Consider the following 15,690-nt stretch of genomic DNA (forward strand, 5'->3'; position numbering starts at 1 on the left):
ATTGCACAGAATATTCGTAATATCATTAAGTATGACGGCAATTTTTAAGACCCCCATGCAGCTTTTACCCTTACCGATATTTGGTAGGGTTTTTCTTCTCTTGCTCATGGCGTTAAACAAAATTACAACGAACTTGTAAACAGTTTGCTTGACATCGTTATTGGGAACCATGATTTCCACAAATCGCAGAAGACGATTCATATTGTTCCTCTTTTCAAAGGTGTCTTGATAAACTTGTGATAAATGTACCTTTATTTAAAAAAAACTGTTATTGTTAATATTTATCAGGGTAAATACGTGTATAGAAATCACGTCATACTAATGGGCTCTTTTATATCAGCCCGAGGACTGGAGATCCGAGGGCTGATATTTAGTTGAGTGCTCTGCTTTGTGCCTGAGAAAATTCTGGTTGAATTATTGAAAGTATATGTAACTTTATCATTATGAAAATGAACACTCTGAAATAAAATTTGTTATGAGTAAGTAGCTTTTGCTATAGTATACTTTTAAAGTTACACTCAAATACAGTAGCCCGCGTGGCGCAGTGGTTAGAGCGCCTGCTCTAGAGTCGCAAAGTAAGGAATTGATCCTTACGTCGCGGGTTCGAATCCCACTGTGGGACGTGGAGACCGGTCCTTCGGATGAGACCACATAAACCGAGGTCCCGTGTCGCAGTAGGTGTTGGCACGAAAAAGATCCCTCACTGCTCAGAGGCCGTAAGTGCCGAGCATAGGACAAAATTTGCAGCTCTCCACCGGCAAGTGGTTGCGTCTCCATATGAGTGAAAAATTCTCGAGAGGGACGTTAAAAAATATACAAACAAACAAAAAAATCAAATACATTAAATGCAAAAGTACAAAATTAGTATCCATGTATATAGTATTGTAAGTCTGACATTCAAGTTGGTCATTTCTCTCATATAGCGCTAGTGGGATTAAAAGTATAAAGTCTAAGAATCATTTTTATTAAGTCACTTGCGTAGTGTTAACAAGGAGTAAGAATGATCGAAGTGTCACTTCTTCCTAGAGTTTCGGAGTAAGGAGCCGATTCTTACGTTTCGGGTTTGAATCCCACCGCGGTATGTGGATACTGGTCCTTCGGATGAGACCATAAAAACCGTAGGTCCCGTGACCTAGATGCTAGATTAACTAAAAAAAGACTCCTCACTACTTAATGGCAATAAATGCCGATTACACGTCTAAATCTGCAGCCTTCCACCAGTATAGTTGGTGGCGTCCCAAAATGAGTAAAATAATTCTCGTTTCTCGCAAGGACATGGAACAGACAAACATTGAGACTAACCAAATCAAGTGTACCTTTTGTTGAAATAAAAATTTAAACGCAAGGACATTATAAAGCAAAATGGATTTTATGGACAGAAAATTTGTGTTCGCACCTGTCTTCTTGCAGACATCATTCATTCTTTCTTTCTGGCATGCTCATTTCCATACAGAATAGAACCAGAAGAGTACGTCTGTTTTCAGGTGAAAACTGTCATTAATTTCACAGTTTAATGAACAATCTTATTTTTAAACTGACCGGGAAAGAAATTTGCTCCCAATATATCAAACTTTCTGTCAAATGTAATGACTCTCATGGTATTTTTCACAACCTTAAGTAAAATGCATTTGGTATTCATTATGATAAACATTCATTGTGACTAATACGGTATTTGAAGACATGTTTGATAAATATATGGCTCCAAATTATTAATTTTACAGGTAAGTAGGTAATCAATTTATGCTCCTTTAATATTTCTGAAGACTCAATTAATCAAGACGACTTCGTTATTGAAATAAGACTTCAAGATAATTAAGAAAAAATACATTGGGTAATGCGAATGGATGTACTTTAATTATGCAAATTGTCTACAATACGAATAACATTTAAAGAGAAGAAGCTGTTCAACATGTTTCATGAAGGATATATGTTAATGCAGTAATTGTAGCATGTTGTGGTTTTACATGGATAGGTGTATTGTAGGTACGTCTGGGAACATATAACACAGAAAAAAGGGATTTTCATTTCTATTCTATGTAGAGATCTACAAAAATATATATATATATATATTTTAAAATTCTTTTGATATGTATGAAATGCGATAGTCAATGCAAGGCCTCTACATGCTGTTGGGTTCGTACTGCTCATAGCACATACAGTTGTTGCCTGAGTTGGAATAATTAATCGTTATGTTTGACATTACATTATATTCTGTTTTTCCTTTTAGAGTGAAGAAATCAACCGAGTTGAGCTGATCGTGTTGTTAAACTGTGGAATTTAATAATTTCATTACTTGCTTTGTGATCCTTTTTTCCCTTTTAATGGAAATGTGATTTACATAATTATAAATTGGACTATAAGAAGTGGTCGCAGAAAGTTTTATCGTAAAATGTGACGGATGCACTATTGTTTTAATGGCGTTCCTCTCCGATGGTGGAAGAGAAGCTGTAAATAAAGATGGATAGAATAAAAGTATTATTCGTGGAATTTAAGTGGATACTAATTCTTGTTCTCTGTTTAGGAGGTAAGTAGATAATATATTTGAACTAAATTTTGTTTCAAATTTAAAATCTGATATCAAAATTGATGCTACTTTATTAAAGTCTGTTGCAATAGGATTTGAAAATCGCCTTTGTATATATGAAAATGAAGATTTTTTGAAGCAGATTCTTTTTTACTTGAATGAATATATTAGGTCATGCTTCTTGGGTTTCTCATTCAGTGAAAGATAAATGCTTGTAAATTTTTTCTGGTAATAAAACATACATGATAAAACAAACTTTTGTCTAGTTTAAGAATTTTTTTTTATTGAAATTCTGTATACTGTATCAAACATTTGTCCCATTGCATATTCATGCATTATGTAAATGTAACCTTCTGGCTACGATCACAATTCATTGAGTTTCAAAGAAAAATATTTATAAAAGCAATAGATTAAAATTACACTGTAACTCTTCAAAACATAATTGCCATATTCATGTCTACATGTTTTAAAGGTTTAAGTCATACATAAATATTTTGGTTAGATTGAGCTATGTGTATATAAAACGGCTTATAAAGTATCAGAGAAAGTATCAGAAAGATGGCCGAATGGACTCCTATACATGAGGTGGACTGGTATCATGGCATTGCAAACATGCTATCTAATACAATATACAAAGACTTTTGTCTATTTTGATATGTTTGAATCATTCCACATATTGGTTCCTGTTTTGTTTTGATCTCAATCATAAAAGTTCTTTAAGAGAACTATGGTTGCTTTCACAAAGTTAAACTGTGTTTTGGCCCTTTAAGATATAACATCTTCCAATAGTTAAGTATTTGGGCGTATCAGGGTGGTCGTTTACGATATAATTTTAATTTTTATTACAACTTCGTGGAATTTTTTGCATTCTTTAGCATTATGTGGTACGTAAAAGACTGTTAATTTAAGTTTTGATATTTGTAGAGTTCGTTCACCTGTTAATCCGCAATCCTTTTTATGTCTTAACTTTATATATATTTTAATGCGTAATTATGAACACCCTGTTGCAAAAATAACTCCAGATTATGTTGTTGTAACACGTTTTTAAAATGGATTAAAGTTAGTGAATAATAAAATTATAAATTGTCCTTTGATATAAGATTTTTTTTTTCATTTTCTTCTGAAGAAGGAATCAATTGAACGAGCAGTCTATTCATTCAGATAACAGTATAATGTATTATGTATTAAAATTTTAACTTTTTCCCCCACGTAGGTAAAAATAAACCTTGAACAAATAGGTGACATTTTCCAAAGAGGTTTACCTTATTATGCTTTAAGCTTTAGGACAACAAATCAATAAAACAAAGATTTTGAAGGAATGTTTTCCAAAATATAAATGTATACCTCTTTGTAAACTTCTGTGTCTTCCTGACGGTTAATGACGCACAATGTATAATGCTGACATCATTGCTTTGTGTGAGGAGGTGAATGCAAAATTGGCAAATGTAATTATTTATTTTTCCTTCACATTTTATGTGATTAGGTGCATTACATTTTAACGTTTGATTTTGTGGGAATTTAAATAAATCCTGTATTGTAAGAAAGTGTTTTAAGTGAAAAAGTATGAATTCATTTTTAACATAAATGTATTTTACTTACGTGTACGTTGCTTTGAAGAATTCTATATACCATTGGGTAATGCTATTAAATACAACAAACAACAATACACATAATTTACTAGGTAAGTAAAGAGATAAATACTACTTATCTTTGGATGTTCTTCCCGGAAGGATTTTTTCTTCGAACAAATTTTCTTTTAAAGCTGGATTATCTTCTTTTTTCTGTACTTTTCTAAAGAATAACAATTCTGTTCCATGTACAAAGAGTTCATGTAAATGATATTTTGGAATGTTCGTTTTTTCATAATAATATAATATGTTATTTTTTAAATTATTCCCAAAATAGCTTAGAAAAAATAATTTAATCGACTTTTCCATCTTTAAAATCGTGTAAAATATTATATAAATATTCATTAGGCCAAACAAAAAAATATGTGTGGTTCCGGTTACACTTCAACAAAAATTAGGGTAGGTAGGTAGGGAAATCAATTTTTTTTTTTTTTTTTTTTTTTTTTTACAAAATGATTTTTCTTAATTTTTTCTTTAGAAATAATACCTATCACTGCTTGGCAAATGGCATTTAGATGTGGTGTGATAATATACTAGTCAATATTGGTAGGGGACACCTACATGCTAGTTTGCTTTGGATTTAACACTATTAAACTATGTTTTGCAAGGAGGCCACCATTGCTGAAACTAAAACTTAAGCTAGAGCCATTGATGGAAATCGGGGAAAATTCCGGGAAAAATATGAAAATTGCCAAAAAAAAGTTTAGGGTCGGGGGTATAAAATAGGGAAGGTCGGGTAACCGGAACCACACATATTTTTTTTATTTGGCCTTATCAGATTTGAAATTTAAAAAAAAAACTTTCATATATTTGATAATCCCTTAGTTAATTTGATTATTTTTCAACTTCCTCTGTAAAATCAAAGTATATATAAATATGCTACGACACTAAATCATCTGAAGAAGTGTGTTGCGTCAAATACGCTGAATGGTCCATATTTAGAGTACTTACATGCACACTAACCAAATTTTGAGCATTTCCAAAGTTACCCAAACGATTCAATTTTTTTTAGACTTTGCTGCTCGTCTCCTGGTCTCCTCTGACAATCAAAACAATTGAAAATTCAGTATAAAAATTGTGCTTAATAGCAGACACATACATTTAGGAATCATTTTCAATATCGTAAAAGAATAATTTTCAGCCATACTATTCTGTGAGGCGTACATGGTCGCCAAAAATGAATATTATATTTGTGAAATGTTTTGAAATAATTTACAAAATAACGTCAAAATCGGTGCTTTTTAAAAGCATTTCTCGATTTAGAGCGTAACAATAAAGTTAAGTGACGGAATTACCCAGCATTAGGACCTAACACTTGACTGCTCTGTCTGGTAGAATATTCGGTAATGACAAATCCCGCAAAGTGCTTTGCAGTCATCAATTAATTATTTGCTTTAAGATACACGAAAAATGAATCATTGGGAGGTCTTATTGGGATTCTTTCCGTGAATGAAAGCTGTATTATATCCGTAATCTGACTAGGGAATATATGATGGATCATGCTATTGTTGGTTGTAGCATGGGTGTTGGATTAACTTCTATAGATCTGTCTTTTCCACGGCCCCCTTTGAGTACTGGGCTTTTGTTCTTATTTTAATTGCCATTATTCACCCCATAAATTTTTGTTCGGCTATGGTCAAATTTCTAATCACGGAATTCTGACAAATAGGACTCCTTGTATGAAATATTGATATCATTTAGCTCCTGACTTTATGCAACCGTGTAGTCTATCTTAATTTGTAAATGAATAAATGGAATTTCATTGTAATATGAGAAACTTTTATCTGAGACCAAATAATTATAACCTGTTCGCTTTGACATTCTGGTGACTAAAGAATTTTATAGTTTGCATTCGATGTGTGTTTGTTTCTTTTGTATGTATATTGATTTCGAAAAAGAAATAAAAAAAATAATACTTGAAAAACGTAATTATATTTTTAAAATTCTTTTTTAGGTGATTCTTATAATTGCAAAATTGAAAACTTCAGATCTCATGAAAAAGGAAAAATTAAGCTAATGAAAATGCTAATTATCGGCGTCTGAAGTCTGGTTCCACACCGTCTCCTCCAATTCAGGGTAGAGCAAAAACTTGCCGACGTCACGAACTCCAGCTATGTAGAATCAAACAATTCATGAGCATGCGCAGAAAGCATCGGTTTAAAAAAAATAAAATTTTCGTATAAAACAAATGATTTTCATATCAGTAGAATTAAAAACAAATTTCATTGGATTTAAACAGATTTTATTGGACACACACACACAAAACGTGGTTGTTCAGTAGGTTTCATTTGTATGAAAGGAATATTTTTTGTGATGAGCATTTGTGATATTTCAGTTTACTAACATGTTTACGAAAGACATGATATCTGAATATATAAAAATGTCGAAATGCATGAGAATTTTCTAGAGACAGTCAAATATAAGGTTTAACCACATATATACAATACAAACCATATACTCCAGAATATGTAAAATTAACGAATCTTTGTCAAGTGCTAAGAATGTGACCACTCTAATTATGTAACTTGTATGCATAACTGCATGCATTTTGTCAGATTTATAAACACTTATGAAACGGTACGATGCAAAAAGGAACATTTATCATGTTAATATCAAAATTTAGAGAGATTCTTGATTTCTTCAAACTATTATTTAAACCATAAGGAAAAAACGTAAGTAAGAAACACACAGGATTAAACTACTTTGTAACATTCTACTGCCCATGTATTCTCCAATATATGTTCAATTAATGAATAAATATTTGTTTCATCTTTTTGTTACGGCTAGAAATATCCATATTATAATCCATAATATAAGTCATCCGAAAGTATTGCTCAATCCCCTTGTTTCCCTGAACCGCAGCAAATACACAGAAATGGTCTAAATTGCTTTCAATAAAAACATTCTGTCACGTCTGCGCTCCATGTGTGTACATTGCAAGCATTGTGTGGTCATTGTGATGCTATTAATTATGACACGATATTTATATGCAGTCTGGAGTTAACTATGTAAACATCTTCAACGAGCCTGTTGTATTAACGAAAAAAAAAACCAGAACAGCCAAGCCTTGCATTAAAGGGTGAAAAAGCCGAGATTTTGGTAACAACTGTAAAATGACATTCAAAACATATCTATCAAACAATTTTAAATATCTTTTATCTTACTGTTTGTTCCCAATTAGAGTGGTTCGTATACATTTGAAGGACTGACACTCACTACTCGCAAGAAAACGTCCATAGGGAACCATGACAGGGGCAGTTTTGTCAGATAATGTACCATTAAAAGAATTTTTTTAATAGGCTGTTTTGCTTTGAATGGATCTTGGTGATCATGAAAATTCAAATAAAAAACATCGACTCACTGTCATCCCAGATCAACTTTGACATATATTGCTTGGGTATCGTCAAAAAAGTGTAATGAGCTAATTATCGTTGAAGCATACAGCGAGATAAACTATTTGGCAGTCAGTATCCAATAGCTAAAACAGGGTTAAGTGTCGGTCATGTTTCTTGTTTGTCTGTTAGTACTATACTAATGGACGGTATATCAACTCATTAGTGAGACAATATTCAATTAATGAGTACGTGTGGTCCACAACCTACAGTGTTTTGAGTTAACCAATATCCTCTTAATTCATGTGAACTTTCTTTCATTTATTAGAGCACTACTGCGATAAATGTCTCATAAGTGACTTATGTCCACGACTGCATGGAAGTGTAACCTTGTATTAGTTGCTTTTGCATTACGCGGAAAAAAATGAAGGCCATCATTGCTGTCAATGTGGAGCATTAAAGAAGACCTAGAAAATTAAGAATCCATACAGGTTGATTTCATGCTCCACTGCTGATTTTCAGGAAATTAACTGTAAAGTTAATAAAAAAAGGAATGAATCACTGTTCTGTACACAATAGACGAATCCTTCAACTATGAACAATTTTTTTTCATTTTTTCTTGTTTATTGTGATGTTTTAGCTGTTTCCAGGTGTAATTTGTCTCAAGCATTGTTGCAACTACTATTGAAATAATGAAAACTAATCTTACATTCAGAATATATTTGCAACAAAGCATTTCAATCTAGAATCGTTTTTTACCCTAAAAGAGTTTTTGGAAATTGTTTAAATTTCATTTTCGATTCAGTAAGTGAAAGTGTTACTTAACCACTCCGATGTGCAGAAGGATAATAAGTACATTCAAGTATGACCCCAGGTTACCCGGATTTGTATTTATACTTTGGCATTGTTTCAGCAGTCTGATTTTAAATTTCTGTTTTTCCCAATAAATAATTTTACTGGTAACCAAAATTACGAAATATGTATTATTTTTAACTGTGTTAAAATAATTTTGAGAGTCACACATTCATAGAATTCATTGAAAATCAATTTTTTCTTGCCAAGCGTACTTGGTATCTGAAAACACCTGAAAGGTTACTTGGCAAAACAAACAACCAAAAAAATTACTAAATCAGTCAAACCACCTAAAACATTCTGGGAATGTACGACCAAATAGAAAAGGTTACTGGGTTAGTCAAACCTCCTATGAAGGTTTCTGGGTTAGTCAAACTAAGCAAAAAGGTTACTGTGTTAGTGAAACCATCTATAATACATGTAAGTCGCTGAATTTGTTCAACTAGTTATAAAAAGGCTATTGGGTTAAATAAATCACGTAAAAAGTTAACTAGGTAAGCAAAAACTCTTACTAAAATTACTGAGTTAGTCAAACCACTTGTAAAAGATATGAATAAGTAAAACCAACTCAACTACCAAACAACCTAAACTAATATATAAATTTCTTGGTCAGTCAAACCATCTAAAATATAACTGATGTAGTTAAATCATCTATTCATAAATCATCAGCAAAATTTCAAATCCAATGTCTGGTTTAGGAAATTCAATCTAAGACAATGTCTTTGAACATATCTTAGCAAAGGCCTACTTATATGAATAACAGTAAAATTATAAATTCATATATGGATTAACATTCTGTGAGATGAAATATTTTTGTTAGTCTTTTATTTTAGATTTTTTAAAAAAAAAAAGCGCTAATACTTGCTTGAATATTTTAAACAAATCAGTCGCGTCCTGGATTATTGCAGCTTCACAGAATATTCCTTAACTGTACCACTTTATCACTTCTTGAAGTAAATAAGGCATAAATTAAGAATAAAAAAGCAATTCTGATTGATAATATTCAAACAAAACGTCGCAATACGCGAGGAAGAAAAGTTGTTGGAATGGGTCTGTAATGGGGATTAAGTTCATTAACAAGACTCTATCTTATGATTTATACATGAACATTACGTGGTATAGATTGTTCTAACTATTCGCTAGTCGATTATTTCTTGTTTCCATTTACTTGAAGATAAAGACAAAAAATAGTAATACATATTGGTTTTACTTGACAATGTATTGTTATTGCCATCACGATCTGATAGTTAAATGTGCGCTTTGTTCTTAGTTTCAGGAAGGAATCGATACAAAAAGTATATAGAACCAAACTTTGTCAAGGAACCCAACAATATTACCATACACAGAGGCCAAACAGCAGTCCTAAAGTGTACTGTGGAAAATTTGGGACCCAAAACGGTTTGTGTGAAATTCAAGTTTAATTTATGTACTACTTATATACATGCAAGTACTGTTGAGATCTAGGACACCTGCTATGTATATTCATGAAATAATAAATAGCTTTGTAGAATGTAGATCAGAAAGAAATCTTTGAGGAATACTGTCGAGAAATATTGGTAACTACCGGTATTTATTTATGTACATAAAGTGTTCTGTAAGGAAATCGATCAGGATGCAAGCAAACTTGCAGAGAGAAGGCACAATTTTAATGAGAAATGGAGTTTAAAAGTTGATTGGAATTCATATATATTTACAAATTGTACATTTAGTAATCGGTCTTTATAAAACCTACTCTACTGGAAGACGGGGGGCAAGCTTCTTAGATAATAGTCCCAAATAAATTTTAAGGAATCCATCATCTGCTTTATCGAACGCTTCAATTTAAGTAAAATACATTGTGTGTAAAAACTCTACAAGACGTGTCTACTTTATTCATTTTTCATTCCTTTGAAAAATCTAGTTGTTTTTCATGTAGATATGAGTATGTTACTTTTGTTTGTTATTATAATTATCAGATCACGGTCAGTTCATTATGTATACGGTCCAGAGACTTGAAACAGAAGGTGATGATTTAGCATGCAGATTTATTGCAGAATTAGTGTTCTCATCTGACCTCTTATACAATTAAGGGGAGAAATAGAATCACGATTAACTAAATTTATACAACCACTATATGGTTGAATGACATCTCGTTGCAGTGATATATAATATATGTATAAGGGTTGCTGCAGAAAAATGGCGAACTTTCGCTTATTTTCCTATTTACAAACAATAGAGGACTGAAAGAGGCCTTGTGTATCGCTCAGTTATCTTCAGTTAATATTTTGAGAAAAAAAATCAAATATTTAATATTAAATGGTAAAACACGGATCAAGAGAATTTTCACTTATTGCAAGCAAAATTGCTTTATCATATCCGACTTAATCTTTTTTTTTTTTTTTTTTTTTTTTTTTTTTTTTTTGCAGCTTATCGCGATGTATATATGTTCTTTGTAAAGTTAAGAGGGTTTCGCTGTAATATTGAACCATTGTTTATTGAGCTGCACATTGGTCGCGGTTGATGTAAATAAGGAAAAATTAGTTTCGTAAGACGTTCACTGCTAATTTCAGAACACTGAAAAAAGTTTAAATATTCCATTTGATGTCAAGTTATTTCAGTATTTCTTGACATAGTGATTAAAGACCCAAGAGTGACAGCTTGTCAATGTTCAATTGAAATCAATTGAAATCATTCGACCTGGTGAGATATAAATGATTATCAATATAAGCTCTATTAACACTGGTATTTAATGACGATCAATCTCACGAACTTGGATGATATAAAAATATGAGTTTTGACATATTTATCACTTTTTAAAAAAAAAAATTATATATTAAATAGATTTAGGCATATCCATAATAGTATGCATGAAGATTTGATTCTAATATTAAAAAAAAAAGAAGAATTATTTGAATTAATGATGATCAATGCAACAATCACATTAGCCGTCCTAGTAATGAACAATGAGACCATCTGAGTTTTGTTTTTTGCTTTTTTGGTTGTAGTGCAGGACTGGGCCTCGCTATTCGGGCTATTATTGCATATTCGGCACCATGTTGGAACACTGTCTCATGACTGTCTAAATTGTACAAGTTAAATTCATACACACAGAAAAAAAAACACGATGCAGAATTTATTAAGATGGCATTCGAAAAGAAATTCTAGAATGAGCTGAATTGAACATATCTATTCAGATTAGATCAACAACCTGCGGTTAATCCATATCTCTTTGTAGTATTCTCATTATAAAACATTGTGATATTTAGAAACACGTTTCTTATGATTAAATGCCATGTTATCATACAAACTGTCCTTTGATGTTTGAATAGTTTCTATTTATATCAAAGATTAATTTTAAATAATATTTCTAGGTTGTTTGGAGAAAAAAGTCGGACAGTTACGTTTTGTCGATAGGGGACAGAATGTACGCGGATATTGAGGAAATGAGTGTGGATGTTTTCAAATTTCCTAAATACGACAGAATCCAGACTGACTTGATAATCAAACACACCCAGCCCAGTCACAGTGGTTTATATGAATGCCAAATAAGCTCCAAAAAGGGCTATAATTTTATTGTGCAGCTAAATGTTCTGGGTAAGTTTATTCCTTCATTACTTATGGATAAATGGTATACCAAATGCGTAAGTCACCCATGTAGACCATAAATAAGTACTAAAATTATCTAGTAATCAAATAATCAACCATTATTTGTACTCACTGTCCTGCCGACCTCTGATAATTTAAAATCAAAGTAATGGAAGTATCGACAGGCGCAGAGTAAGCCTTGATAACATCAGACCAGACAGTAGTTTGATTGTATATATAGAACATGTTAGACCTTATTAACCAAAATATTATAGCATATCAGTTTTAACGTTAAGTACAACCCGTCCTTTGGGGTATGGCATTTAAAACAATGATTTTTGTGACCTAGAAAATGTTCAGTCTAACAGTCAATAGATTTTGCATTACAGTTTTCTAAAATGTCATTTTGCCACATCCGTGTAATTGTACTGCATAACATTTTGTTTTAATGTAAGCAAATATGTAGTTTTTATAAGTGGTTAAAATGGTTAATATCTGTATTAAGCAATCAATTTCACATTCTTTATGCCCTTGCCATTTTTAATCCTAGATTTTTGAAATATATAACATGTCACATTCCAAACATCAAATTTTTAAAATGCGCATTTGCTATAATTTAAGTTCGCCTAGTGAGCTGCACTTTTAATTGTATGCGGAATGGCATATTTTATTAAAGATCTAAAAATATTTTAAGTACAGATTAACATTCGTTCAGGCTCTTTGATTTCTGTGTAGCTGAAATATTTAAAATATTCTCTTCATCTTGAATATTGATTGGAACAAATGTGTACAATGTGAGTTCTTGTGCACGAAATCTATTACACTTTTCTTTGATTTAAATTCTTGGTGTTTTGTAATTGGTTTATTAATTTATTGCTGGTCACAATAAACCTGTCAGTCTAAAGAATTAATATGAAATCAATCATCTTTTAGTCCTCACACCGAAATAATATCATTTTGCAAGAACAAGGGAGACTTAATTAATTCTCATTATGGATTAATGTAATTCATTAATTAATGACCTCCGTGGTTTTTACGCCAATGATTTGGGCGTTGGTCTTCATATCAATCTGTCAATGTTTTATTTTGTAGATACTCAACCAGCATATGAACCTGGTAAGAACTAATAAGAATAAATAGAAGTTTACATTTTACTTTTATTTTAATTAAAGGTTATCAAATGATATCTTTCAAAGAGGACAGAAGGAATTTTAATAGTTTGTTAAACGCTTTTTGATCGAATCTCTTACATTAAATGGATCCGTTAAATTTAATACTTTGTCAAACGCTTTTTTGAAAAAATACTTTTTTAATTTAAGCTCTAACGATAAATGGCACCGTGTATGTAAGCAAGTTCTCCAAAATTAGCCTCACCTGCAACGCCACGGGCGCAGTTAGGGCACCAGAAGACATAGATTGGTTCCATAAAGGACAAAAAATACGTCAAAACGACCCCCACTGGCGCCACCGAACCCTCATTTATAAATACCAAGAGGTCCCTGGACGTTCTCTGGTCAGTAACCTAACGGTAGAACGCGCGAGAGAGGAGGATGCCGGCACCTATATCTGTAGGAGTTCTGACAAGGACACAAAGAGCATAAACGTACATGTTCTCAATGGTAAGTGTGGGCAAGTTCAGGGCATGCTGACTTACAGTTATTTTGTTTTTGCTTGTTTTAAGAAATTTCTAATTAATTTTCATCTTATTAACTTTTAAATGTTTAATAAAATTTAATAATTTATTTTTTCTCTCCTTTTTTGGTGTGACAGCCGGCAGAGATATTTATAAAAGAGAAGATGATAATGGTTTGTATTTTATGTTGTGGAAAAATTTTACAGTTTTTCCTTATAATTAAATATTGTTCTACCATTTGTAATTTTTCTCATGAACTGATATTTTTATCACTTCTAGGAATAGCTTCGAAACACGATCATCAAACACTAGAAAACTCTAGTTCTCGGTGTCGTCTGCTGTATGTCACGATGTTCTTGGTGACGTTAGTTCTAGTTGTCAATAGGTGACGAAGAAGCTCTTCTGATAGAGAACCTATTGATATTTACATATCGGGACTTGTGCCTTACATCACCCAATGATGATATTTGCGTTAATTTCTGCGATGAACGGTCGAGTTCAGAAGATACATTGCACGTTTTGTACAATGGCGATCGATTTTAGACGCTTGGTAATCGGGCACCTAGTGGGCAGAACGACGGAACGCTTGATTTGTTACCGCTGGGTAAAATTCCAGATGCGACAAATGCCAGACAATGTTGGGAAGTCAATAGTCTTCTATCGACATCTCCAGGTGGCTTTTACTTTAAGAAAGCTTTAAGTGGACAAATGTTCGAACTGGAAAACATTTACATGCATTTCCCAGACATTGTACAATATTGTTTTGCAGCTCATTGAATTGAAGTTTGGCCATTACAGGTACATTCTACACTTTGAAAGCGCTGAAAACTTCAAATATGTATGTAACGGCCAATAATGCTTTAAGGCGGTTTTAGTAAAATCTGTCTAAGTTATATATATATTTCATGTCTCAACATTCCACATTTATTGACAAATATTAAATATAATCACATTTTCATGATCCAACAGTGAAGGCATGTGATTCATTTTCGCCATTTTAAACCTATATGTGATCATTACATTAAATGTAACATTGTATTTATGACAACCTTATCAATTCCATCTTAACATTTAACATTTCCTCATCTTTTATGTTTTTGTTTCAATTGTTTAATTAAATATTATTTATTAATTGAATATAAGTTTTCCTTTTCATTTTATGTTTATTTTATTTTTCCCGTTGTGGACGCTGTTTTACGGATTACTTAGGATATCTATCAAACAAAGATAAAACAATTCTTCTTCCGATTTATTCTTTGCAGACGAATGAACCGAGATACCACAAAGATTTTTGTGCCAAAAGCAATGGGTCAATCAAATTGAGAATATGTATTGTGCCAAGATGCCCAGTGTTTTCTCAGCAGTCAATGTGACGCCAAAAGCAATGAAACAACATTACTTTGCATATACACATGCACTTATACAACATATTCAAATCTTAAATGCCAATTAGTAGATATGCTTGTAGTTTTTCTATAAACAATGGGTTTGTCAAACAAAATGAAAAAGGATTATACTGTTTATTTCACCAAAGAACTGACCTCGATGAAAAACACTAACAATTATTTCAAATTATATAATGTAAAGCAATTCAAAAAAGATTTCTCTTTGGGAGTTGGGGATCGAATTCTTTCTTCTTGAATATAGTTCATATATACTGTTTTATGAAGTTACCATCAATGTACACTCCTAGAACCTGGCCTGAATTAAAAAAAAAAAAAGAAACACCTGTACTCATTACCGCTGATAATTTTTTATTAAATATGTACATATATTTTCATATTCCTTAAAAAGAACCGTGTGTCTTTTAAATTTTTATTAAAGGTTAACGATGGGTAACCACTATGCATGTTATATGCAAATAATGTAATAATTAACGATACAGGAAAGGGGGCATTTTACCATATTTTATGAGATTCAGTGCTTTACTTAAACTTCAAACATATAATCCAAAATTTATTCTATAACGTTTAAGGAGGTGTGTAAATCAGGTTATTTTTATCGCATTGTGCACGTGCAATCAATCAAAAATTTATAAGGTATGTCATAAGAAATTTTACTAAAACTGTGTAATTATTTTTTTTATCAGCTTATCTACTACTAAGGAGCGAATTTTGTTTTGAACAATTTGAGGATTTCAATTTTCGCAAAAAGTAG

The 15,690-nt window shown here is 31.9% G+C and overlaps 1 protein-coding gene across 2 annotated transcripts in view; it reads left to right on the forward strand.

Moving 5' to 3' along the window:
• The window catches only part of LOC133200210 (MAM domain-containing glycosylphosphatidylinositol anchor protein 1-like), a 32,019-nt gene extending 17,331 nt beyond the window's left edge, over positions 1-14,688 (forward strand). For both annotated transcript variants that reach the window (XM_061336020.1, XM_061336030.1), the window contains 7 exons: positions 2,228-2,524; positions 9,607-9,734; positions 11,687-11,909; positions 12,993-13,016; positions 13,220-13,519; positions 13,671-13,706; positions 13,813-14,688. In XM_061336020.1, the coding sequence (XP_061192004.1) occupies positions 2,458-2,524; positions 9,607-9,734; positions 11,687-11,909; positions 12,993-13,016; positions 13,220-13,519; positions 13,671-13,706; positions 13,813-13,922 (888 nt within the window). In that variant the 5' untranslated portion in view covers positions 2,228-2,457 and the 3' untranslated portion in view covers positions 13,923-14,688. The remainder of the gene's footprint in view (positions 1-2,227; positions 2,525-9,606; positions 9,735-11,686; positions 11,910-12,992; positions 13,017-13,219; positions 13,520-13,670; positions 13,707-13,812) is intronic.
• The last annotated feature ends 1,002 nt before the right edge of the window (positions 14,689-15,690 follow it).

The sequence above is a fragment of the Saccostrea echinata genome, unplaced genomic scaffold (assembly GCF_033153115.1).
Source record: "Saccostrea echinata isolate AGI-Se365-2 ecotype Australia unplaced genomic scaffold, CSIRO_AGI_Sech_v1 ptg000002l, whole genome shotgun sequence".
NCBI classification, from domain to species: Eukaryota; Metazoa; Mollusca; class Bivalvia; order Ostreida; family Ostreidae; genus Saccostrea; species Saccostrea echinata.